The sequence below is a fragment of the Talpa europaea genome (assembly GCF_964194135.1).
Source record: "Talpa europaea genome assembly, chromosome: X".
NCBI lineage: Eukaryota > Metazoa > Chordata > Mammalia > Eulipotyphla > Talpidae > Talpa > Talpa europaea.
Window position 1 is genome coordinate 43,381,290 of NC_140081.1, and position 27,243 is coordinate 43,408,532.

At 39.2% G+C, this 27,243-nt stretch overlaps 1 protein-coding gene across 1 annotated transcript in view; it reads left to right on the forward strand.

The window, feature by feature from the left end:
- Positions 1-27,243, forward strand: part of AR (androgen receptor) — a gene marked incomplete at its 3' end in the record, with an annotated part of 276,504 nt that overhangs the window by 129,670 nt on the left and 119,591 nt on the right. The window contains exon 2 of the mRNA XM_084258481.1: positions 19,650-19,801. Within this exon, the coding sequence (XP_084114607.1) occupies positions 19,650-19,801 (152 nt within the window). The remainder of the gene's footprint in view (positions 1-19,649; positions 19,802-27,243) is intronic.

A 27,243-nucleotide genomic window follows, 5' to 3' on the forward strand; every position in this document is an offset into this window, starting at 1 on the left:
CCCTTCTTTTTTTCTTCAGGAGAGCTTTGGCTATTCGGGGTTTTTTGTGATTCCATATGAATTTCATCAATAATTGTTCTATTTCTTTGAAGAATGACATTGAAATTTTGATTGGAATAGCATTGAATCTGTATATTGCTTTTGGAAGGATGGCCATTTTAATAATGTTTATTCTTCCAATCCATGAGCAGGGGATGTCTTTCCATTTCTTTGTGTCTTCTTCTATTTCTTTTAACAGTGTTTTATAGTTTTCTTTGTATAGGTCCTTTACCTCTTTTGTTAGATTTATTCCCAAATATTTGATTTTTTTTTGTTTCAATAAAAAAAAGGGATGATATTTTTGATTTCTTCTTCTTCAGATTTATTGTTTGTGTATAGGAAGGCTACTGACTTTTGCGTGTTGATTTTGTATCCTGCCACTTTACTGAACTGATTGATAAGTTGAATTAGTTTTTCTGTGTAGTTTTTGGGGTTCTCTATGTATATTATCATATCATCTGCAAATAGTGATAGTTTGACTTCTTCTTTTCCTATTTGGATTCCTTGGATGTCTTTCTCTTGTCTTATTGCTCTGGCTAGGACTTCCATTATTATATTGAAAAGCAGTGGTGAGAGTGGACATCCTTGTCTTGTTCCAGATCTTAATGGAATTGCTTTCAGCTTTTCACCATTGAGAATGATACTAGCTGTTGTCTTGTCATAGATGGCCTTTATGATGTTGAGGTATGTTCCTTGTATCCCCAGAATTTCAAGGGCTTTTATCATGAATGGGTGTTGCACTTTGTCAAAAGCTTTCTCAGCATCTATTGATATTATCATATGGTTTTTGTATTTCTTTTTGTTGATGTGTTGGATAACGTTGATTGAATTTCGGATGTTAAAACATCCTTGTGTCCCTGGAATGAATCCTACTTGGTCGTGGTGAATTATCTTATGGATACATTGTTGGATTCTGATAGCTAAAATTTTATTGAGGATTTTTGCATAAGTGTTCTTTAGGGAGATTGGCCTGTAGTTTTCCTTTTTTGTGTTGTCCTTGTTTGGTTTTGGTATTAGTGTAATGTTGGCTTCATAGAACGTGTTTGGTATTTTCCCTTCCTTCTCAATTTTTTGGAAGAGTTTGTGAAGTATAGGCACTAATTCGTCTCTGAATGTTTGGTAGAATTCATTTGTAAATCCATCAGGTCCTGGGCTTTTGTTTTTGGGGATGTTTTTGATTACCATTTCAATCTCGCTGCTTGTAATTGGTCTGTTTAGGTGTTCTATTTCTTCTTTATCTAGCTTTGGGTGATTGTAGAGTTGTAGGAATTTGTCCATCTCCTCTAGATTGTTAAACTTGTTTCCATACAACTGTTCATAGTAGTTACTGATTATTCTTTTGATTTCTGCTGTGTCCGTTGTGATTTCTCCTCTTTCATTGATGATCCAGTTTATTTGTGCTTTCTCCCTTTTTTCCTTTGTGAGCCTGGCTAGGGGTTTGTCTATTTTATTGATTTTTTCAAAGAACCAGCTCTTGGTTTCATTGATCATTTGGATTGTTTTTTTAGTTTCAATTTCATTTATTTCTGCTTTGGTTTTTATTATTTCTTTTCTTCTACTGGTTTTGGGGTTTTTTTTTGTTGTTCTTTTTCTAGGTCTTTGAGCTTCGAGATTAGGTTGTTTCTTTGAGTTCTTTCTTGTTTCTTGATGTGAGCTTCTATTGCTATATATTTTCCTCTTATTACTGCTTTTGCTGCATCCCATACATTTAGGCTATTGGTGTCCTCCTTGTCGTTCAATTCAACGGAATTTTTAATTTCTTCTTTGATCTCCTCATTAGTCCAGTGGTCTTCCAGTAGTGTGGTTTTTAATCTCCATGAGGTAGGAAAGTTCCTTGCCTTCTTTTTATGGTTTATTTCTAGTTTGATGCCTTCATGGTCAGAAAAGATGGTTGATATGATTTCAATCTTGGTGTATCTGTTGATGTTTGTCTTGTTCCCCAGTATGTAATCGATCCTGGAGAATGATCCGTGTGCGCTTGAGAAAAATGTGTACTCCTTTTTTTTTGAGGTTTAGTGTTCTATAGATGTCTGTTAAGCCCAATTGCTCTAGGTCCTTATTTAGAGCTTTGGTTTCTTTACTTATTTTTTGTCTTGTTGATCTATCCATTGTTGATAGTGGTGTGTTGAAGTCTCCCACTATGTATGTGTTTTCTCTGATGTGTGTTTTCAGAGAGGACAACAGTTGTCTGATATATTTTGGTGCTCCTTCGTTTGGTGAGTATATGTTAATGAGTGTTATTTCTTCTTGAAGTATTGTCCCCTTGATCATAATGTAGTGTCAGCCTGATTGGCTTTCCTTTGATTGTTATCTGTTTCTTCCCTCTTGCCAGCTTCATTATTTTTTCCTTGTCCTGGATTCTTGGGAGCTTTACTATTATGTGTCTTGCTGTATTTTTCCTTTCGTCGTGGAAGTTTGGTGTTCTTCTTGATTCTTGTATATCAATTTTCAGCTCCTTCTTCACATTTGGGAAGTTCTCTTCAATTATCTCTTTGAATATTTTCTCTGTTCCTACATCTCTCTCCTCTCCTTCTGGTATTCCTATAACTCTTATATTTGCTTTCCTCAAGGAGTCAGATAGTTCCCGAAGTCTTTCTTCGTTCTTTTTCCTTCGTACTTCTCTTTCCTTTTCTGTTTTGGTTCTTTTTATTTCTGTGTCTTCAAGAGTACTTATTTGTTCTTCCATTTCATCTTTTCTGCTTTCATTGCTTTTCCCAGAATTCTTTAGTTCTTCCATTAATTCTTTGATCTCCTGCATTTCTTTTACTTCCCTCTTTAGGGACTCAATTTCATTCTTCTGACCATTGTTTTCCCTCTTTAGGGACTCAATTTCATTCTTCTGATCGTTGATTATTTTTCCCTTATCATTGTTTTCCTTTATGATTTCTGTCAGTTTTTTAATCACGGCAATTTTAAATTCTCTTTCTGGAAGGCTCAGAAGTTCTTCCAAGTTACTGTCGTTGTAATCTGGGGGCTGGTTTTCTTTTTGTGGTGTGCTTTTTCCCTGGGGAGTTGCTAGGTTGCATGTGGTTCTTCTACTCCCTACTGTCTGTTTTCTAATTTGCCGTATGCGTTGGGACACTGTGTTGTTGGTACTGGCCGGCATCTTGGGTGAGCTTCTCTGCTCCCCTCTGGTTCCTCCAGGAGTCATCTGTCAGTTTCAAGCAGTCTTTACTGGAGAAAGGTTCCTGTTCTAAAATGCCGATGTGGGGACACACTCCCCTGTGCGCCTGGTCTGCCCTGGCGGTGGGTTCCTGCTCCCCCTCTGGGCTTGGACTGCAGGCCAGAGGGGGTCTGGCGTGGGAGAACTTCCCCTGCTCACCTCTGGCTCCCGAGGAAGCCTTCTGCAGGTAGTCTTTACTGAAGAAATGTCCCTGTTCTAAAATGGTGATGTGGGACACACTCCCTGCGCGTCCGGTCTCAGGCACACTCTTCTGCGTGCCTGTTCTGCCCCGGCTGTGGGTGCTCGTTCCCCCTTGGGCTCAGACTGCTGTTCGGAAGGGGCCCGGGGTGGGCTAACTCCCCAGCTGGCCACTGGCTCCTCCAGGAGCCTCTGCTGGTTTCAAGTCGCTAGGTGGCGCCAGAGATCTCTCCTAGAGCCCTTGGGGAGCTGATTTTCTACCCCGTGGGACAGGGAACAGAGCGGGAATGGAAGGGTAAACCTCAACGGCTTTGGGGTGCTGTGTCTGCGTTGTGCCCCAACGTCGTGGGGAACCCACGCCCCTCATTTCGTGCCCCAGGTCTCAGTTCCAAAGCCCTCAGTTCCAGGACACGGGCTGTAGCCCAGTTCAGTGGCGTGGGAATGGCGCCTTTTGAATCCCGCTCCTGTGCCTGGGCGCCTGGTTCCTGCTCACTCAGTGAGGGCCTCCGCGCGTCTCCCCGCAAGCCTAGGTCGCAGGCGCGGGGACCTGGGCAGCTGCGATCCGGATCCGCGTTTGCTTTTCAACCGCACTGCTTTTCTGCGTGATCCCGATCCCGATCCGCATTTGCTTTTTCAGTGCGCTGCTTTTCCGCGCAATCCCGATCCCGATCCGCGTTTGCTTTTCCAGCGTGTGACGCTTTTCCGAGCAAGCTTACCGGGCGGCCCAGGGCTGTTTGCTGGTGCTGGTCTCCTCCTGGGGGGGGGGGCTCTCTTTAATGGCGCCTGGAGCTCACCTCCGCGGCAAATCCTGCAGGATTCTCCACAGCTCCCGTTCACGGGGTGTGGTGGCTGAAATAGTTCCTTTCCACTCACAGTCCCGCTTGCTGCGTAGTTTGTTCTTGCTGGTTGTTTTAGTTTTTTGTTTTTTTTTTCCCTCCTCTCTGCTGGTCGGAGAGTGCCCACTCTGTGGGTGGGGGAGGGGAGCAGGGGTCTGTGCTTTCCTCCCTTCTGGTGCTCTTTTATGGCAACTTTCTTCTTCGGGCAGTTTGCTGGAGTCACCCGTTTATCTTCCGTGTCCCACTTCTCACTGTGACCTGCCGCTTTTCCTCCCTATTAACTTTTTTTAATGGGAGATCTTACTCACAGCATCTCCTCACCGCCATGTTGCTCCGCCCCCTTCCATCTTTGAGTTCTTAATTTGTTTTAAATGCCTCTCAAACTACCCATGATATAGTAGGGCATTCAATATTTCCTAATTTCTGTCTATCAAAATGGTAGTTGAATAGCGGTTAAGATTCATTTTTGGTGGCTGCTGTACCTTTTAATCACCATCTTTTCAAAGTATACTGGGGTATAGCTGAATGACTGATAATAGTCACTTTACAGATTTTCATTGCTGACTGTTGCCGATTCTAGGCTCTCAGACAACACAGTGTGACTAAAGGTATTGTTCTACAACAGAAGAAATATAACCAATGGGCTCTAGTCACAGGACTACTTCTGAAAACCTGCTTCTTCTGGTCAATTCTGTACCCTTCCTGAACCCAAAATGTTCTTCCAGGAGTGTAAGAGAGTTTGATTAGACAAATGGGTTTAGACTTGATTAGATATTAAAATTATATTGGAAACTTTGAAAAAAATGGATGCCCAGCTACCACCCTGTTTAAATTAAATTAGAATTGGGAGGATTAGAAAAGATATTCATATGCTAAGAAAACTCCCCAGTTGATTTTACTGTAATTGAAGCAGGGAAACACTGGAATAAATGATCTCTGAGGACTATCTAGCCATAAGAGTCAACAAGAGGCAATGCCATATAGAATAGTAGACAAAAAAAATAAGTTTTGGAGTTAGCACACATGCATTCAGATATTGACTCTGCTATTCCACTAGCTATGTAATCTTGAAAAAAAAAAAAAAAAAGGTCAATGTCCCTTTCCTCTGGCTCTTCACTGTAGAATGGCAATATACTACATACAGCACAATAATAGTTTTGGGGATTAAGCACCTTCAATAGTGCTTAGCACACAGTAAGTCATTTGTAGTTATTTTGGTATCAGTAAGTCAAATGGAAAATGTGAGGAAAATATCGGCCCAGTAAGATTTAACAGGTAAATTAAAAGTTTTCTCATTTCCTGTTTCCTTGGCATGGATTCCAGAAACAAAGAATGTGGAAACAACTCCACCCTCAGATTTGATGACACTGCACCAAGAAATCTGGCTAGTTCACTATGGTTGGCTAGACTGTGATAACTAGGGACCCATTGAAAAGATTTTGGCTCACAGAATATAGCAGATGCAGCTTGGGAAATTCACGGACATCGTTGTAATAAGGATTCATCTGTTCAGTTCCATTTCTGAAAATAATTCCAGGATAAAAGGATAGCTTTGTCATTTTGGTGCGGCACAATGATACAAACAATAGTGCTACCACCCCTCCAACTGTCTTGGCATGTTTGTCAGTGATGTAAACTATAAGAAAGTGGAAATCACCAGTAGGGCTTTAACTGCCTTATACACAGTGGCAAGTAAATTTTCTATTGAACTTTGTATATTATGTAAAACAGTCCTTCCATGTTAGGTTTAAGACTTGAGTATGCATTAGTCTTGGGAATTTCCATCTGATATATTTAAGAGTAAGTGTTTGACAAGTATATAAAACACTTAGTTTAGTATGGTTGGTGATAGTATTCAGTGCATGGTAAGCATTACTCCTTAGTCCTTCTAGGCAAAAATATAGTTTTCTTTTCCTATAATAATAGCTATCTTGGCTCCTCTTACAGCACTTCTCTTGCTATTCTTTGCATTAAATACTATTTCTCCACATGTATTAGCTCAAAATGATTTCATGAAAACTCCTTGAAGACAGCACTATATATTTTTTTATCTTTTTTTTAAAGATTTATTTGCTTATTCACACAAGAACCAGGGTACAGGCCAGATGTGCGGGAGGGTGAGAGGATTCACCAGAGATGGAGCGGGGAACATAACAGGCAGACTGACAAAGTACACTGCTGAGGGGAGCAGCGGACACAACAGGAGAGGTCTGCGGTGCCATGTGGGACCCTCACTGGCTGGCCGGGATCGAACCAGAGCTGTAGAGGCTGCGGACAGCTTCATAGCATGGCACTCAACCACCTGCGCCACCAGGGAAGGCCCTATATATATATTTTTTTATCTTTATATATCTGTAATTTGAAAGAACTGTCCTTTCATAATCTATGAATGGTATGAATTATTGAAAAAGTGAATGAATGAATGAATGAATGAATGAAGAATATGGAAGCTCCTTTTCCTCCCTTTTTGTTGCTTGGTATGCATTAGTGTGTGTGTGTGGGAGAGTGTGATTTTTGCATGAAGTAAATGTAACTTGACTTGGGAGGGAGGGCTTAAAGAATTGTAAAATAAAACTGCTATAAATCTACCATTCCATAATAAAAGGAACAAACACACTAGCAAACATTGTGGAAATCAACTTTTCCAAAACTCTGCGAAGAAAACAAATGTTTGCAAAAACCTGAAGAGAATTTTTTCAGGAAAAATGGCTGTATGTTTTCTGGCCACAATGGTAATAATTATAAATCAATAACAAGAAGTAAATTTGGGAAATTCACAAATATGTATAATTAGACAACATACCCCTAAATTGATAGTGAGTCTCAGTAGAAATGGCATAAGAGATGACAAAATATTTGAGATGCATTAAAGTGAAAATATAGCAAAAATACCTATGATATACAGATAAGCTAAAGTAGTACTTACAGGGGAATTCATACCTATAAATGCCTATTGCTATAGTCAAAATGTTTGTGTCCCCATTCCCTTAACATTCACATGTTGAAATCCTTATGCCTAATGTAATAGGTGGTGGGGCCTTCAGGAGGTACTTAGGTTATGAGGCTGACACCTTCATGATCAGATAGTGCTTTCATAAGAAAATCTGAGAGAGCTTGTTTTTCCTTCTACCAGTTACAATAAGAAGTCTGAAACACAAAAGGAATGAAGATGAATAAAGATTTGAGTGGGAGTAAATGAAAGAGAATATAAAAAAAAAATAGAATCCATGAACTCAAATGTTCTTTAAAGGATGACCAAAAGTGACAAACCATTAGAATCAGAGAAAAAGTTAGAAGACTTGCATTACAAAATTTTAAGAAAATATTAGCAGGGAACACTACAAACAAGTATACCAAAAAATTACTTAACCTAAATGACATGGAAAAATGCCCAGAAAGAAACTAACGACACTCAGTCAAGAAAAATTAGAAACAATGAAATGTCCCATAGTAGTAAAAGAGGTTTTTTTTTTTTTTTATAAATTTTATTGTTATATTCCCCATACAATTGCAGCCCCCCCATTCTGACCCCAATCTCCCACCCCCACCCCCCTAAAAGTGTCTCTGGTTCATAGTTTTTTGTTGATTTTGATTTTCACTTTCTTATAGTTATTCATTTTCCTGGTCCCTTATTTAAGTTTTCTAGATTCCTGCTATGAGTGAGACCATCCGGTATTTTTCTTTTTCTTTTTGGCTTATTTCGCTGAGCATGATCCCTTCCAGCGCCATCCATGTTGCTGCAAATTGCATGTGTTTATCTTTTTTGAATGCTGAGTAATATTCCATGGTATATATGTACCACATCTTCTTGATCCAGTCATCTATTTTTGGGCATTTGGGTTGTTTCCAAAGCTTAGCTATTGTAAACAGTGCTGCTATAAACATAGGGGTGCAGGTGTTCTTTGGAATTGATGTTTCTGTGTCCTTTGGGTAAATACCTAGGAGTGGAATTGCTGGATCATATGGAAGCTCTATGTTTAGTAGGTCCAGAAATCTCCATACAGCTTTCCACAGTGGTTGGACCAGTTTGCACTCCCACCAACAGTGCAGAAGAGTTCCTTTTTCTCCACACCCTCGCCAACATTTGTTGTTGCTAGCTTTTTTAATATGTGTCATTCTCACTGGTGTAAGATGGTATCTCATGGTAGTTTTGATTTGCATTTCCCTGATGACAAGTGATGTTGAACATTTTTTCATATGCCTGTTGGCCATTTGTATTTCCTCTTCAGAGAAGTTTCTTTTAAGCTCTTCTGCCCATTTTTTGACTGGATTATTTTCTTTGTTGTTGTTGAGTCTCATCAGCTCTTTGCAGATTTTTGTGGTCAGTCCTTTATCATTAGTGTTGGGTGCAAAAATGTTCTCCCAGTTGGTGGGGTTTCTCTTTGTTTTTGTTATTGTCTCTTTTGCTGTGCAAAAGCTCTTTAATTTGATGTAGTCCCAGCTGTTTATCTTTGCCTTCACTATCACTGCTTTGGGTGATGTGTCTGTAAAGATGTCTTTGATGTGCAAATCACGTAGTGTTTCGCCTATATTTCCTTCTATATATTTTATGGTTTCAGGTCTTATGTCTAGTTCTTTAATCCATTTTGAGTTGATTTTTGTGTATGGTGTGAGGTGGTGGTCAAGCTTCATTCTTTTGCATGTAGCGACCCAGTTTTCCCAGCACCATTTATTGAACAAACTTTCTTTGCTCCAATGCATATTCTTTGCTCCTTTGTCAAAGATTAGTTGACCATAAATCTGTGGGTTTATTTCTGGATTTTCTATTCGATTCCATTGGTCTGTATGTCTGTTCTTGTTCCAATACCATGCAGTTTTGATGATTATGGCTTTGTAGTATAGTTTGAAGTCTGGGAGTGTGATGCCTCCATTCCCTTCTTTTTTTTTCAGGAGAGCTTTGGCTATTCGGGGTTTTTTGTGATTCCATATGAATTTCATCAATAATTGTTCTATTTCTTTGAAGAATGACATTGAAATTTTGATTGGAATAGCATTGAATCTGTATATTGCTTTTGGAAGGATGGCCATTATCATAATGTTTATTCTTCCAATCCATGAGCAGGGGATGTCTCTCCATTTCTTTGTGTCTTCTTCTATTTCTTTTAACAGTGTTTTATAGTTTTCTTTGTATAGGTCCTTTACCTCTTTTGTTAGATTTATTCCCAAATATTTGATTTTTTTTTTGTTTCAATAACAAAAGGGATGGTCTTTTTGATTTCTTCTTCTTCAGATTTATTGTTTGTGTATAGGAAGGCTACTGACTTTTGCGTGTTGATTTTGTATCCTGCCACTTTACTGAACTGATTGATGAGTTGAATTAGCTTTTCTGTGGAGTTTTTGGGGTTCTCTATGTATAATATCATATCGTCTGCAAATAGTGATAGTTTGACTTCTTCTTTTCCTATTTGGATTCCTTGGATGTCTATCTCTTGTCTTATTGCCCTGGCTAGGACTTCCAGTATTATATTGAAAAGCAATGGTGAGAGTGGACATCCTTGTCTTGTTCCAGATCTTAATGGAATTGCTTTCAGCTTTTCACCATTGAGAATGATACTGGCTGTTGGCTTGTCATAGATGGCCTTTATGATGTTGAGGTATGTTCCTTGTATCCCAAGAATTTCAAGGGCTTTTATCATGAATGGGTGTTGCACTTTGTCGAAAGCTTTCTCAGCATCTATTTATATTATCATATGGTTTTTATATTTCTTTTTGTTGATGTGTTGGATAACGTTGATTGATTTTCGGATGTTAAAACATCCTTGTGCCCCTGGAATGAATCCAACTTGGTCGTGGTGAATTATCTTATGGATACATTGTTGGATTCTGATAGCTAAAATTTTATTGAGGATTTTTGCATCAGTGTTCATTAGGGAGATTGGCCTGTAGTTTTCCTTTTTTGTGTTGTCCTTGTTCGGTTTTGGTATTAGTGTAATGTTGGCTTCATAAAACGCGTTTGGTATTGTCCCTTCCTTCTCAATTTTTTGGAAGAGTTTGTGAAGGATAGGCACTAATTCGTCTCTGAATGTTTGGTCGAATTCATTTGTAAATCCATCAGGTCCTGGCCTTTTTTTTGGGGGGAGGTTTTTTATTACCATTTCAATTTCGCTAATTGTAATTGGTCTGTTTAGGTGTTCTATTTCTTCTTTATCTAGCTTTGGGTGATTGTAGAGTTGTAGGAATTTGTCCATCTCCTCTAGATTGTTAAACTTGTTTCCATATAACTGTTCATAGTAGTTACTGATTATTGTTTTGATTTCTGCTGTGTCCGTTGTGATTTCTCCTCTTTCATTGATGATCCTGTTTATTTGTGCTTTCTCCCTTTTTTCCTTTGTGAGCCTTGCTAGGGGTTTGTCTATTTTATTGATTTTTTCAAAGAAGCAGCTCTTGGTTTCATTGATCTTTTGGATTGTTTTTTTAGTTTCAATTTCATTTATTTCTGCTTTGGTTTTTATTATTTCTTTTCTTCTGCTGGTTTTGGGTTTTTTTTGTTGTTCTTTTTCTAGATCTTTGAGCTTCGAGATTAGGTTGTTTCTTTGCGTTCTTTCTTGTTTCTTGATGTGAGCTTCTATTGCTATATATTTTCCTCTTATTACTGCTTTTGCTGCATCCCATACATTTAGGATATTGGTGTCCTCCTTGTCGTTCAATTCAAAAATTTTTTTTAATTTCTTCTTTGATCTCCTCATTAGTCCAATGGTCTTCCAGTAGTGTGGTTTTTAATCTCCATGAGGTAGGAAAGTTCCTTGCCTTCTTTTTGTGGTTTATTTCTAGTTTGATGCCTTCATGGTCAGAAAAGATGGTTGGTATGATTTCAATCTTGGTGTATCTGTTGATGTTTGTCTTGTGCCCCAGTATGTGATCGATCCTGGAGAATGATCCGTGTGCGCTTGAGAAAAATGTGTACTCCGTTTTTTTGGGGTTTAGTGTTCTATAGATGTCTGTTAAGCCTAATTGCTCTAGGTCCTTATTTAGAGCTTTGGTTTCTTTACTTATTTTTTGTCTTGTTGATCTATCCATTGTTGATAGTGGTGTGTTGAAGTCTCCCACTACGTATGTGTTTTCTCTGATGTCTGTTTTCAGAGAGGACAACAGTTGTCTGATATATTTTGGTGCTCCTTCGTTTGGTGAGTATATGTTAATGAGTGTTATTTCTTCTTGAAGTATTGTCCCCTTGATCATAATGTAGTGACCATTGGGGTCTCTTTTTATCTTTTTGAGTTTGAAATCTGTTTTATCTGATATAAGTATAGCTGTTCCTGCTTTCTTTTTTGGTCCATTTGCTTGTAGGATTGTTTTCCATCCTTTAACTTTGAGCCTATTTTTATCTTTTGTAGCTAAATGTGTTTCCTGGAGACAGCAAAAGGTTGGGTTTTGTTTCTTAATCCAGGCTGCAACTCTGTGTCTTTTTATTGAAGAGTTTAGTCCATTTACATTTAGAGTTAATATTGATATGTTAACATCTGTATTTGCCATTGTGTTTGTCTTTCCTTTGATTTTATTTATTTATTCTTTTAATAACTTTTTTTTTTTGGCCTTCTTTCATTGTTATTCGTCCCTCTGAGGTTCTGGCTTTAGGACTCCTTGTAGTATTTTTTGGAGTGGGGGTTTAGTTGCAATGAAATTCCGGAGTTTCTGTTTGTCTGGGAAGGTCCATATTCTTTCTTCAAAGAGGAAGGAGAGCTTTGCGGGATAGAGTATTCTTGGTTGGCATCTGTTTTCTTGGAGTCTGTTGACTATGTCCCTCCACTCTCTCCTTGCCCGTAGTGTTTCTTTGGAGAAGTCTGATGTCAGCCTGATTGGTTTTCCTTTGAATGTTATCTGTTTCTTCCCTCTTGCCAGCTTCATTATTTTTTCCTTGTCCTGGATTCTTGGGAGCTTTACTATTATGTGTCTTGCTGTATTTTTCCTTTCGTCGTGGAAGTTTGGTGTTCTTCTTGCTTCTTGTATATCAATTTTCAGCTCCTTCTTCACATTTGGGAAGTTCTCTTCAATTATCTCTTTGAATATTTTCTCTGTTCCTACATCTCTCTCCTCTCCTTTTGGTATTCCTATAACTCTTATATTTCCTTTCCTCATGGAGTCAGATAGTTCCCGAAGTCTTTCTTCGTTCTTTTTCCTTCGTACTTCTCTTTCCTTTTCTGTTTTGGTTCTTTTTATTTCTGTGTCTTCAAGATTACTTATTCGTTCTTCCATTTCATCTATTCTGCTTTCATTGCTTTTCCCAGAATTCTTTAGTTCTTCCATTAATTCTTTGATCTCCTGCATTTCTTTTACTTCCCTCTTTAGGGACTCAATTTCTTTCTTCTGACCATTGTTTTCCCTCTCTAGGGACTCAATTGCATTCTTCTGATCGTTGATTATTTTTCCCTTATCATTGTTTTCCTTTATGACTTCTGTCAGTTTTTTAATCACGGCAATTTTAAATTCTCTTTCTGGAAGGCTCAGAAATTCTTCCAAGTTATTGTCTTTGCAATCTGGGGGCTGGCTTTCTTTTTGTGGTGTGCTTTTTCTCTGGAGAGTTGCTAGGTTGCGTGTGGTTCTTCTCCTCCCTACTGTCTGTTTTCTAATTTGCCGTATGCGTTGGGACACTGTGTTGTTGGGACTGGCCGGCATCTTGGGTGGGCTTCTCTGTTCCCCTCTGGTTCTTCCAGGAGTCATCTGTCAGTTTCAAGCAACCTTTACTGGAGAAGGGTCCCTGTTCTAAAATGCCGATTTGGGGACACACTCCCCTGTGCGCCTGGTCTGCCCCGGCGGTGGGTTCCTGCTCCCCCCTGGGCTTGGACTGCAGGCCAGAGGGGGTCTGGCGTGGGCGAACTTCCCCCGCTCACCTCTGGCTCCTGAGGAAGCCTTCTGCAGGTAGTCTTTACTGAAGAAATGTCCCTGTTCTAAAATGGTGATGTGGGACACACTCCCTGCGCGTCTGGTCTCAGGCACACTCTTTTGTGCGCCTGGTCTGCCCTGGCTGTGGGTGCTCGCTCTCCCTGTGGGCTCAGACTACTTGTTCGGAAGGGGCCCGGTGTGGGCTAACTCCCCAGCTGGCCACTAGCTCCTTCAGTAGCCTGTGCTGGGGTCAAGTCGCTAGGTGGCGCCAGAGATCTCTCCTAGAGCCCTTGGGGAGCTGATTTTCCACCCCGTGGGACAGGGAGCAGAGCGGGGATGGTAGGGTACACCTCAACGGCTTTGGGGTGCTGTGTCTGCCTTGTGCCCCACCGTCGTGGGGAACCCCCGCCCCTAATTTCGTGCCCCGGGTCTCAGTTCCAAAGCCCTCAGTTACAGGACACCGGCTGTAGCCCAGATCAGTGGCGCGGGAATGGCGCCTTTTGAATCCCGCTCCCCTGCCTGGGCGCCTTGTTCCTGCTCACTCAGGGAGGGCCTCCGCCGTCTCCCCGCAAGCCTAGGTCGCAGGCGCGGGGACCTGGGCAGCTGCGATCAGGTCCAGATCCGTGCCACTTTCCGCGCAAGCTTACCGGGCGGCCGGGGTTGTGTGCTGGTGCTGGTCTCCTCCTGGGGGGCGGGGCTCTCTTTAATGGCACCTGGAGCTCACCTCCGCGGTGGATCCTACAGGGTTCGCCTCAGCTCCCGTTCACGGGGTGTGGTGGCTGAAATAGTTCCTTTCCACTCACAGTCCCACTTGCTGTGTCCGTTTTTCTTGTTGGCCGTTTTGGTTTGTTGTTTCCCTCCTCTCTGCCGGTCGGAGAGTGCCGCCTCTGTGGGCGGGGGAGGGGAGCAGGGTTCTGCGCTTCCCTCCCTTCTGGTCCTCTTTTATGGCCACTTTCTTCTTCGGGCAGTTTGCTGGAGTCGTCCGTTTATCTTCCGTGTCCCAGTTCTCACTGGGACCTGCCGCTTTTCCTCCCTATTAACTTTTTTTAATGGGAGATCTTACTCGCAGCGTCTCCTCACCGCCATGTTGCTCCGCCCCTCTGTCAGGATCTAATAGAGGTTTTTTATGGAAATTTCTCCAAAGAAGATACATAACTGAAAAATGCTGAATACCATTAGTCATTAAAACATGCAAATCAAGACCAAAATTAATTATGATATCATACCTACTAAAATGACTGTATTTTTGGTAAAAATGGAAAATGTTGCAGCCACTTTAAAACAGACTGGAAATTTCTTAAAATGTCATTTGAACGCCACCCTGGTGGCACAAGGGGTTAAGCACTGCACTATGAAGCAATCCATAGCCTCTGCAGCAGGAGTTCGATCCCTGGCCAGGGAGCAACCTACATGGTGCAACAGATTTCTCCTGACTTGCTCGCTGCTCCCCTCAGCAGTGTACTTCAGTCAGTCTGCCTGCTCTGTTCCCCTCTCTGTCATTGGTGAATCCTCTCACCCCCCCCACACCTCTGGCCTGTACCCCAGCTCTTGTATGCATAAATAAATAAATCTTAAAAAAAGTTGTCATTTGACCTAACAATTCTATTCCAAGATACATAACCAAAAGAAATGAAAATGTGTGTCCACACAAAATACGTGTACACAAATATTTATTGCAGCATCATTCATAATGGCCAAAAAGTGGGAGCAACTCAAATACCATCGGTGAATAGATAAAGAAAATGCAGCATAGTCATGCAATGGAATATTACAGAAGAGTAACAGCAAATTGAGAAATTATGCAATGTGGATGAATCTTTAGAACATGCTAAGTGTAAGAAGCAAGTCACAAAAGATTGTATTGTGTGATTCCATTTATATTAAAGGTCCATAAAGAGCAAATCTTTAGAGACAGAAAGGGAACTCCTGTTGCCAGGGTCTGGAAGGAAGAGGAAATAGGAAGTCACTATAATGAGAATGGGGTTTCTTTTGGGGGTAATAAATATGTTCTAAAATTAGCTTATGGTAAAAATAAATAAATAAAATTAGTTTATGGCAATAGATGTGAACATGAAAAGTGGGTGAATTGGATGGTATGTTAATTAATTATCAATAAACCTGTTGAAAATAACCCAATTAAATTATAGCCAGGCTATAATATAAGTATTATATGACCTTGTTAATTTTAGAATAGTGGGAGACTATTTGGGGGGATGTGGGAAGATCTAAACCCAGATATGAATTCTGGCTTTGCTACTTTATACCTGTATGAACTCAAGACAGGTCATTTGCCTTATCTAAATCTCAGTTTGCATCTTCAAAGTGTGTGTAATAATACTGTCTTCAGAGTGATATTTAGAACTTTGTTCTCCTCCCATTGCTCCTTCTACCATTTTCTCAAGACATTAGTATAATTATGTCCAGTCACTAAGCACAGTGCCTGCAACTATGTGGACTGCTATACATCTTGTGAATTCTATATTCTACTCATTTTATACATGTAGAAAATGAAGGCAAGTTTTTATTCAAAGTCATTCTATTTGAAAATGATGGAGAAAACCAGGTCTTCTACATATACATATTTACCACTCAATGAAAAACATTATTAAAGAAAATTAGAGAGCTATGGTATCAGCTAATACTTTAAATAACAAAACATGACTGTCCTTTTTGGTGAACAGTCATCAAATTTGAAATCTAATGTTTGTAGCAGGGGAAAGAAACTACCTTTCTCATGCCATTGCTTTGCCCATTGCTCTACCAAACTCTCTTAGACCAACAAAGTAGGGATAAGAGATCTATGAGGAGAGAGTAACTTTGAACTTTCTGATTTTTATCTTAAAGATTCACATAGAGGGCCTCCCCAGTGGTGCAGCAGTTGAGTGCTGGGTTGCAAAGCTGCCTGCAGCCTCTGCACTGCTGGTTCTATCCCCGGCCACTGGGTGAGGTTTCCACATGGCGCGCAGACCTCTCCTACCACCCGCTGTTTCCCTCAGCAGTGTATTTTGTCAGTCTGCCTGTTCTGTTCCCTGCTCTGACTCTGGTGAATCCTCTCACCCTCCCGCACCTCTGACTGTACCCAGTTCTTATATAAATAAATAAATAAATAAATAAATAAATAAATAAATATTTTAAAAAAAAAAAACTAAACCCAAGGATACACTAGAAATCTGACTGCAGAATTGAGGCTACCAGAAGGGAAGACGGGGATGGTGAGTAAAAGGGGAAGGGAACCCAATGGACTGTGGTGGAGGATTATGGGTGCTTTTGGTGGTCGGTGTGATGTGTTAACATATATCTGAACAGGTGTGAAGCTATTCCACAAAATCAGACAGTGTTGTAAACCAATATTACCTCAATAAAAATGATAAAATAAAAAATAAGTTATTTCCAAAAAGATCTCTTGTTTACTCATCTATATTTATTTTGCAATCATTTATTAATACTGTCATTATCTTCATGATCTCACGTACCCATATGTATGTTTATACACTTCAAAAGTCATTCCTCTCTTTGAAGTACTTTCTCATCTATAGCAATTTACATTCTGATTTATCATTTTACAATTGATATATCATTTTACAGTTCTTTTTTTCCCTATATTTCTTTTCTACTTGACAATAAGTTGCTTAGGGGCAAGGATAATATACTGATCATCATTATATCCCCATCACCTAGCTCTGTGACTTATACATAAGGCCGTGTGCTGGAATTGAGTTGAATCAATCTATCTAATGTCAACCTTCAGTCTTATAACATGGTTAGTCATTGGTGATGAATCTACACTATGGAGTCAGACTTACTTAGGATGGAATCCTGATATTTCCACCCACTCGATGAGTAATCTTGAGTAAGTTTACTTAATTTTCTGAAGTATAAGTTTCCTCTCCTACAACATATATAATAAATAGCAGGGTCATTGGGAAGAATAAATGAGATGATGTATATGAAATGACCTGGCACATAGCATGCCTTAATACATGTTCTGATTTTATTTGAACTATTACTGTTAGTTTCAAATGTCAGAAAAGTGAGGAGAGGATGAAGACATTTGCAGAATACCCTGTCTACATCTTTTTGTCTCATGAATGAAGATGAGAACACAAATTTTACTCAAGAACATTTTCACCCACAACATTGATTTTCTTAGTCTTTGACCCATTTGTATATTGGAAGCAAGTTATTTTCCTGAGAAACTTGTCACCTTGCTAGTATTGGTTTGTGGACTCCTGTAAACTTAACAGTTAAGGCAAGAAAAGGAAAGATTGTAAGCAAAAAAGATACACCACTATAGCTAGCTCTACTAGGTTTGCTTGTTAGCAGCAATTTTTGAATATTTTCTGTTGTACTTGGGGCTTTAATGAAGGTTAATATTTGTGTCTTACAGATAAAGTTCTAGTTAGGTATAGCCTCAGTGAAAGTTTTCTTTTGCTCCTGCCCTCATGAATGATAACTAGGAGTTGAGGGAAGACTATACTTCTAAGCTTTTTTTTTTTCCCCAGATTCTGATGACTGGGCTAAGCATGATAACCAGAGCCATGGTAGAAAGTGGCAGGGAGAGAATAGAGTAACCGAAACTGCTGAATGTGTAGTGAGATAGTCTTGTTCTTGGTATCAAATAGTTATGGACTTCTCTCTGAGCTGACTTTCATTTAATATAATAATGTAAAAGCAAATTTGTTTCACAGAATAGTTTTGAAGTGCTGAAATTAACAAACACAGCAAACAGGTTACCATTTTGCTTTTCTTTTCTTTCCTTTCTTAATAAAGAAGTACTTATAAAATACTGTGGCACTCTGTCTTCTCTGCACTGGGAGCAGTTCTTTGGTACATCTCCTCATTCTCTGAAAATATATCCCTGTACCATGTTTGTCTCCATCTTCTCCTTGATCAGGAACACCTTTCAGCTTCTGAGTAGATCACTGTCTACTCTGTTGCTGAAATAAGCGGGCACTGACAGATGAGAGCTTTTGCAGCTTGGCAGCCCTTCATCTGCTGACCTCACTTATTCCTAGCCACAGTTTTCAAACCAGTGCCCTTCCAAGGGACATTGACACCACAGCCAAGTTCATTGGGACTGGAGCTGCCATAGTAGGGGTGGCTGGTTCTGGGGCTGGGATTGGGAGTGTGTTTTTTAGCCTCATCATTGGTTATGCCAGGAAACCTTCTATGAAGCACAGTTCTCCTATGACATACTGGGCTTTGCCCTCTAGGAGGCCTTGGGGCTCTTTTGCATGATGGTGTCTTTTCTCATCCCATGCACCATGTGAAGAAGCCGTCTCTGCCTCCCATTCTTTCTTGCATGTCTCCTCTGCTTTGTGCTTTTCCCTGTACCTCACAGGCAGCCTGGGGAATGTGGTTGGCTCAGTGTTTGACAGGGAAGACAAATACCATATTTTTAAGATATATATATGCATATATTTTATATCTATAGTATATATTATGTAACATATAAATGGCATCTTTCCTGTGGATGAGAGTGAATATTGTTTACCTGAGACAGATTAACTAAGGACATCACTTAAATTTTGTTTAATGCTTAGACATGGCATGTAGGTCAGAAAAAAAAAAAGTTGATCTTGGGTAGTAAGAACCATATTCCATTTGTTTAAACTTAATTTAATTAGAATGGAGAATGAGAATTGCTATTCCATTAAAGGTTTACGATTTACTTTCTAGCCTTTCTTCTTGAAATATACCTGGAAAGACTCAGGTGCAGAACTTCTTAGAGCTAGGCACTTAGACAATGTGATCTCTGAATTTCCATCCTAGACCAAAAAAACCTATGAATATTTTAATGGCCAGTTGTTGAAATGGTAGCCTGAGAAATGTCTAGCATCACTGTGAATCATTTTTTTCAACAACAGCATGGGGATTTGGCTACTTCTGCTACTACTTTATGTTTTAGAATGGTGGGGAGAATATCTTTGTGACTTATAGATACACCTAAGGAAAATGAGAGAATGGAAAAATACAGTTGAAGAAGACTAGTATGATAATACTAATCATGGTCCCTTACTTATGTATTCATTTCAGATGCTTTTTAATCCATTGGGCAGATTTATATTGCCACTTACAACAGTAGTAGCTCCTTAGATGGTTTACATTATCCTTATTTTCCAGATGATGTTGAGGCTCAGAAAACAAGAGCAAAGCACATCAAACTGCCTTGATATTTGGTCACTTTGATCATAGACCTCCCTTTGGGTAAGGTAAGATCATAGGTTTAGGTTCATTTAATTGCTCTGAATTTGTTACTTGACCACTACCTTATGATAGATACCTTAACTTCAAGTTTCTGCCTTTGCCCTTCCTTATGTAGACTTAGCATGTGAGATTGGCTGATCTCAGATAACTTTTATAATCACTTAACAGAACCCCAAAATGCTCTGTCTCTGTCCACATGACAGGAAATCTTGCAAACATCATCCCTAGAAGAATTTTGAGGAATATTTTACTTCACACTGACTCCATTAAGCAATGAATAATAGTGATTTACATATGTAGTTTACTCCTAAAAACCTCAAACTTCTACCTTCCTATTTCTGCCAACCACTGACATTTGTTGCATTGTTTCTCTTTTGTCTTTTCAGTTTGGAGACTGCCAGGGACCATGTTCTTCCTATTGACTACTACTTTCCACCTCAGAAAACCTGCCTGATTTGTGGGGATGAAGCTTCTGGCTGTCACTATGGAGCTCTCACTTGTGGAAGTTGCAAAGTCTTCTTTAAAAGAGCAGCTGAAGGTAAAGATTCAACTTCTGGTTTTCTTTCTTCTTTAATCTCCAGAGAGATACATCAGTCTTCTAAAGCCCAGAATTTTGACATATCAGGGACATGTTCACATGGAAATGCCCTCTCAAAGAACCTAAGAGCCTAAAGAAGGAAGTTTCCATGCTGGCTCGACCCATGCCTTAAGCAATATTCTTGTACAGGCAACACAGACAATGAAGGTGGTCCCAGCTGGTGCTTGGAGCTTGGCCAATCTTAGGAATGAAAGAAAAATTATTAATGATTTATAAAGATTTAATTTCCTTCTTGTTGTGTTCCACTCTGCTGCCTAGTGAGGAAAAAAAATTCCCTTATTACAGAGGTTTATAGTGGGTAAATCCCAACTAAGTCTTCAGTCTGTAATCTGTGGTAAATATAAGACTATTCATTAGTGAAGTATTCCTGGCCTCTGCCCCAAAAAGGAAGAGTTCTGGCTATTCGGCAGACCATTAGTCTATGCACCTGCTCCCTCCTGTTGCTGCTTTCTTGGGGCATCTTTGCATTAATAGCTGCTAGGTAGATGAGGACCCAAAGTGATGAAACACTTTTATACTCCTTTCCAGAGGCAAGTCCTTATGACTCATCTTTTGGATCAGAACCATAAGCTAAAATGTAGCTTATACTTTGATAAGTGTGCTCAAGAACAACTCAGGTTTCCTCAGCACCTCTCTCCTGAAGGGCTCAGCTTACATCCTGAAGCGGCACTCCCTTTTCCAGACCCCATATATATACTATTGCTTTTTTCCTTTGAAGACAGAACCATTGAATTAAGTCTCTTATTCATCCACTTCACTCCCTATACTATACTAAGAGCTTCAAGATGCTCTGCTCTGCTGGCAGACCCAGTTGCCACCCCTGCCCCCACTTTCCACTAAGTAAGTACTTCCTTTAACGAGTTTTTTCCTTTCATTTCACTGGTTTAGAGATGTTGAGTTCCAAATCAGAAACCAATCAGACTTTCTTTATGTTATATTCACAGACCCTGAGGACAGTCTTAAAGGTGTCAGGCTTTTACCGGGAATGTGATAACACCTAGAGAGGGAATGGCAGAGGCACTACAGCATTCTCAGCAACTTGCAAAAGGAAAACATGTCTGTCCTTTGATTGGTCTCTTCACTGATACCTAACTATAATTGTGATTTTTTTTCCATCATTTTGGCCAGATGGTAGGAAACCTATGAAACAGAAAACTGCTATTTCATTTTCTTCTTCTTCCCAAAGCAACAGGGAATACCCAGTATTTAGTACTACTGAAAACATGTTGAATATTCCACCTATACCACTGAATGGCTCATTGCTACTCTTATGTTTGGCTACTATGAGGTCCACAACCCCAAGTTTAGGCCTAGGAAGTTTGGAAAAAGACCCACAGAACAGTGACTTATTTTCTTAAGAGTACTAAAGGAGAATAGTTTAGGAAATTATATAAAGAACAGTTACAAGGACTTCAGATCATCCTAACTTCCCCAATGAGACACTGTGTTTTCCCCATACCTCATCATCCATTAGGTCCCACCTGTCGAACAAAGAATGAACCAGAGCATTAATTTAAAAGTACCATTGTGTCAGCAAGCCCAGGCACCATAGCAGTAGCAGCCGTATCAGATGGGACAAAGAGTCTGAGTAAACAAGCTTACAAGCAAATTCAAGAGATTATATTGTATTGGATGTTGTCTCTGGGTTTTATAAATCTCTGTCACAAAATTGTTGTTTTCAGAAACCAAGGAAAATGATCAATAGTACTGTATAAAGGAAGATTATTTGTTGTCATTACATATTCCACATGGGGACTTTCCGTAGAAGTTAGAACTGAAGGAGGAAGGTGGGTTGAAGGGGAATTTCGTGGGATTGTCTGGGAGGAGTGCTACTTTGATGTGTGTCTTTGGCTATTTGAGAACAAGGAAGAGAGGAGATCAGGAAGGTTAATCACTCATCTTATAGAACAACAAGATCTCAAATTACTCCAGATCCTAGTATCACTTAAGTTAAGGAAACTTGGTTCTGTGCTGTTTCCTTTGGGAAAAAAAAAAAAAAAAAAAACATGAGCATCAATGAACTCAAGGACCAAGTGTTCTTGACTGTTTAAAACAGGAAAAATTACCATTGAATTTCTTGCAAAGCCTCTTGGTTCCTTTGCAATATGGACCTCAAGTTCCAGTTCTGACCCATTTGAAGGACAGTGGAAGGTGGATTTCAAATAAAAGAACAAAAAATTTACTGGTGTGTTCTTTCCTCCATCTGTAAATCTTGGTGGTTGGAGTTTACTGCCATTATTATCTTTATTTACAGGTGGGGGAATGTCTTATTACCCACAGAGAACATTTATTGATTTTTTTTTCAATTTTTACAATGTGTATTTATCATCTAAATGTTGATTCTGAATCTGCCTTGTCAAAACCGAGAATTCTGCCAGTATTGGAGATACAGGTTTCTCATTGTTTGTCATTGCCAGTCAACTAAGACTGAGTATTCAGAGTGTTGATTACCACTTTATTCATGGTTTCTGAAATCTCTGGACTGGGCACAGGTACAAGATCTAAAAGCCTGGCACGTCAGACAGAAATCCACTTCTAGTTTTGGTAGATCATAAAGCATGAGATTTAAATGCTGACAGTGGTTCAGCACTCAGCACTGACAGTGGCTAAATTGTAATCTAGCGAGTTTTTCCTATTGAGGAGGAAGAAGAGAGAGCCCGGCATACTGGAAGGTTGGTGTGAGAGTGAAGCTAGTGAAGGAAGGAACTGCAGATTTTGAGATAAAAGATAATGGGGCCAAATCACTAAAATCAGTTTGATGAAAACTTTGTGAAAGTGTGTTTGTGTGTGTATGTGTGAATACAGTTGAGGGCATGATCTGTGGGTTAGAAACAGACATGAGATTGTTGGGTGGGCTAAGGAAGGACGTGACAGGAAGGCATGTTGAATACTAACGGGTCAGAAAGTCAAAGTAAGGTGATGGCCATAAGCAGGGGTAGGGACTCAAAGGGGTTTTTATTGTTAGTCTTGGATAAGAAATTTACCCCTTTAGAACTCAGTTTTCCCTGTCTGTAAAATATGGCAGTTAAACCAGATAATTTGAAAGTACCCTTATAGCTTAACACTTTTTGTAACAATTCTACAAATTACTAATGGCATTGCTACTTTTTCAGCAAACATGCACATCTTGATCTGTATACACTTATGGTTTTGCCTTCATACAAGGTGATGAATCATAGCTCCCATTCTCTTAAAAATCAGTGTTCAGCTGAGAGAATGCACTGTGGATGGCCTGGGTTAAAACTCAAGACTCTCCCTTCGGTATTGTCACCACAGCTGGATAACTTCCTTTTTTTCCCTTTTTCTCATCAGGATAATCAGGATATGAATCCATTCCCATCTCTATCTCATCATGTTTCAAAGAGGGTTAATTAATTCATCATGTGCGTTATGTACTCAAGAATTTACTATTTTCCAGACATTTTCTAGTAAAACATTGGAGATTGTACATCCATTTGTTTTGTACACATGGAGCGCTGTTTGGTACACATCATAAAATTGAAACTATAGTTTACATTCTGAACTCAAAGAATTACACCATTCTCACTGGATGTTTACAATATGTCCCAAGTTAGTATTCTTGGCAAGTTTTATATAAGTATGGCTTTGATTCTCTCTCTTGCCTCAGGTTTTTGTGAGGGAAGAAATGTAAGTGAACCCTCACTGAACTCTTTGTCCTTTAAATCCAGTCTTTCCCACCTCAGCTCATGTGGAACTGAATGTTACTTCTTGTTTGGAAACTTTCAGAGTTTTTGGTGCATATCAGTGTCCTCTTCACTCCCTGACTTTTTGAGTAACATTTCCCATGGGCAAGTTAACTATGCTAGGAGGATCTGCAAACAGTTTCAGCAGTCTTGCTCAGGTATCTTTTGCCAAGGTGTTAACCTGACTGCATGTTTCCTAGAGACATTTTCACAAAGCTCCTCTTGTCTTATTATCTGTCTCTAGTTTTCTTAACTGTCATAGCCGATATTACATCAGGTGTTGGCGAACATTTTATGTAAAAGCTCAAGTAGTAAATATTTTAGGTTTTCTTGACCACTCAACCCTGCATTTGTAGCATGAAAGCAGACCTAGAAAATACATAAATTAATGGGTGTGGCTGTGTACCATTAAAAATAAGTGGGGGTTGAAATTTGAATTTCATTTAGCTATCATATAATACTGAATACTATTTTCATTTATTTCAACCATTTAAAATCTAAAAATCATTCTTAGTTCTTGAGCCCCCCACACATACACAAACAAACAAGTGGCACAGTGGACTTGATTCATGTACTGTAATTTGTTAACACCTGCTTTACCTGGTTGCTCTTGTGCTTGCAAATCTGCATAGTAAATTTCACTCTCTCAGGTCTTCCCATAAATTAGTAAATCTCCAAATTATCTAATTTTAAACATTCTTCTGAATTGGCCTGTCAACTTGCATGCCTTGCTTGTCCACAATGCCTGATCCGATAGCATCTTATTTTTCGCTTTTTCTGTTAAACAAGAGAAAAATAAGTATACCTACAAGTCCTAGAAGAGTATATTTTTTTAAAATAAATTTTATTTTTATATTCCCCATACAATTGCAACCCCCTTATTTTGACCCCAATCACTCCCCTCCCCACCCCCAACCCCCCGTAGAGTGTCTCTGGTTCATAGTTTTTTGTTGATTTTGATTTTCACTTTCTTATAGTTATTCATTTTCCTGGTCCCTTATTTAACTTTTCTAGATTCCTGCTATGAGTGAGACCATCCGGTATTTTTCTTTTTCTTTCTGGCTTATTTCGCTGAGCATGATCCCTTCCAGCTCCTTCCATATTGCTGCAAATTGCATGTTTTTATCTTTTATGAAGGCTGAGTAATATTCCATGGTGTATATGTACCACGTCTTCTTGATCCAGTCATCTTTTTTTTGGCATTTGGGTTGTTTCCAAAGCTTAGCTATTGTAAAGAGTGCTGCTATAAACATAGGGGTGCAGGTGCTCTTTGGAATTGATGTTTCTGTGTCCTTTGGGTAAATACCTAGGAGTGGAATTGCTGGATCATATGGAAACTCTATGTTGAGTAGGTCCAGAAATCTCCACTCAGCTCTCCATAGTGGTTGGACCAGTTTGCACTCCCACAGCAGTGCAGGAGAGTTCCTTTTTCTCCACATCCTCGCCAACATTTGTTTTTCTAGTTTTTTAATATGTGCCATTCTCACTGGTGTAAGATGGTATCTCATGGTAGTTTTGGTTTGCATTTCCCTGATTACAAGTGATGTTGAAAATTTTTTCATATGCCTGTTGGACAGTACCCATAGTGGGAACTGAAAATATTTCACATATTTTGGGGACATTGTATGGTAAATATTTAGAGAACTATGGAACATATATGAATGAAATTTTAGGGAGTGCCATATATACTCCAGATGGTAAAGAGAGAGACTTTGGAAAGTATTTGGTACTAAGTGTTATGAAAAAACCCTTTGCCTCATAGAAAGTAGGGCCAGGCATCCATGTGAATCTTTTTTACAAATTTACCCATAGTTCTTTGTCTTTGCTGGCTTACTTTGGAGCAACCACATAACAAGACTAAAGTATAAAACTGAAGAATAATTTAACTTTGTAACTCATTGCAGTTGATGTCTATCTAAATATTTTGTAGTGTCTAGTTTGGGAGCCATGTCAAAAATAATTACTGCTCGTTGGTGCCCTCGTATATTTGGTAGAATTAATTTGTAAATCCATCTGGTCCTGGGCTTTTGTTTTTGGGGAGGTTTCTGATTACCATTTCAATTTTGCTGCATGTAATTGGTCTGTTTAGGTGTTCTATAGATTGGCCTGTAGTTTTCTAAAATTTGACATGCAAATTTTAGAAGCGGTTATTAACAAGAAGTTGCTATGTCCGTTGCAAGATCTTCTGAATCTATTTCCTCCTTATACCTTGCCTTGCCTATTCATAATGTTATATTTTTTAATTTTTATTTATTTATCTTTTATTATTTGTTTTAATTTTATGTGTTTTTATATCATTTTTTTTATTTTTTGCACAATGTATGCATTTTCATCTTGGTCATAGTCCTCATACAATTCACTGCGCCCCTTATTTTGATCATATTCCACCCCCCACCACCACCCCGCAGTGTGTCTCTGGTTTATAGTTGCTTGTTGATTTTGATTTTTACTTTATTATAATTAGTCTTCTTCCTGGTCCCTTATTTAGGTTTTCTAAATTCCTGCTATGACTGAGACCATCCAGTATTTTTCTTTTTTTTTTCTGGCTTATTCCTCTGAGCATGATCCTTTCTCCATCCATGTTGCTGCAAATTGCATGATTTATCTTTTTTGATTCCTGAGTAATATTCCATTGTGTATATGTACCACATCTTCTTGATGAAGTCATCTTTTCTTGGGCATTTGGGTTGTTTCTATATGTTAGCTATTGTAAATGGTACTGCTATAAACATAAGGGTACAGGTGCCCTTTTGAATTAATGATTCTGTGTCCTTTGGGTAAATACCTAGGAGTGGAATTGTTGGATCGTATGGAAGCTCTGTCTTTAGCAAGTTGAGGAATCTCCACACAGCTTTCTATAGTGGTTGGACCATTTTGCCCTCCAACCAGCAGTGCAGGAGAGTTCCTTTTTCTCCACATCCTCGTGAACATTTGTTATTCCTAGATTTTTTTCTTTTTAATATGTGCCATTCTCACTGGTGTGAGATGGTATCTCATTGTAGTTTTGAGATGCATTGCCCTGATTACAAGTGATGTCGGACATTTTTCATATACCTGTTGGCCATTTGCATTTCCTCTTTCAAGGAGTTCCTATTTAACTCTTCTGCCTATTTTTTGACTGGATTATTTACTTTGATTTTGTTGAGTCTCATCAGCTCTTTTTAGATTTTTGTGATCAGTCCTTTATCATTAGTGTTGTGTGCAAAAATTTTCTTCCAGTCGGTGGGTTTTCTCGTTGTTTTGGTTATTGTTTCTTTTGCTGTGCAGAAGCTCTTTAATTTGATGTAGTCCCAGCTGTTTATCTTTGCCTTCACTATCACTGCTTTGGGTATGTGTCTGTAAAGATGTCTTTGAGGTGCATGTCATGTAGTGTGTCGCCTATATTTTCTTCTGTGTATTTTATTGTGTCGGTCTTATGTCTAGTTCTTTTATTCATTTTGAGTTGGTTTTTCTACATGGTGTGAGGTAGTTGTCAAGCTTCATTTTTTTGCATGTACATACCCAGTTTTCCCAGCACCATTTATTGAATGAATTTCTTTGCTCCAGTGCATATCCTTTGCTCCTTTGTCAAATATTAGTTGACCATAAATCTGTGGGTTTATTTCTGGATTTTCTGTTTGATTCCATTGGTCTGTGTGTCTTTTTCCAATACCATGCTGTTTTGATGAATATGGCTTT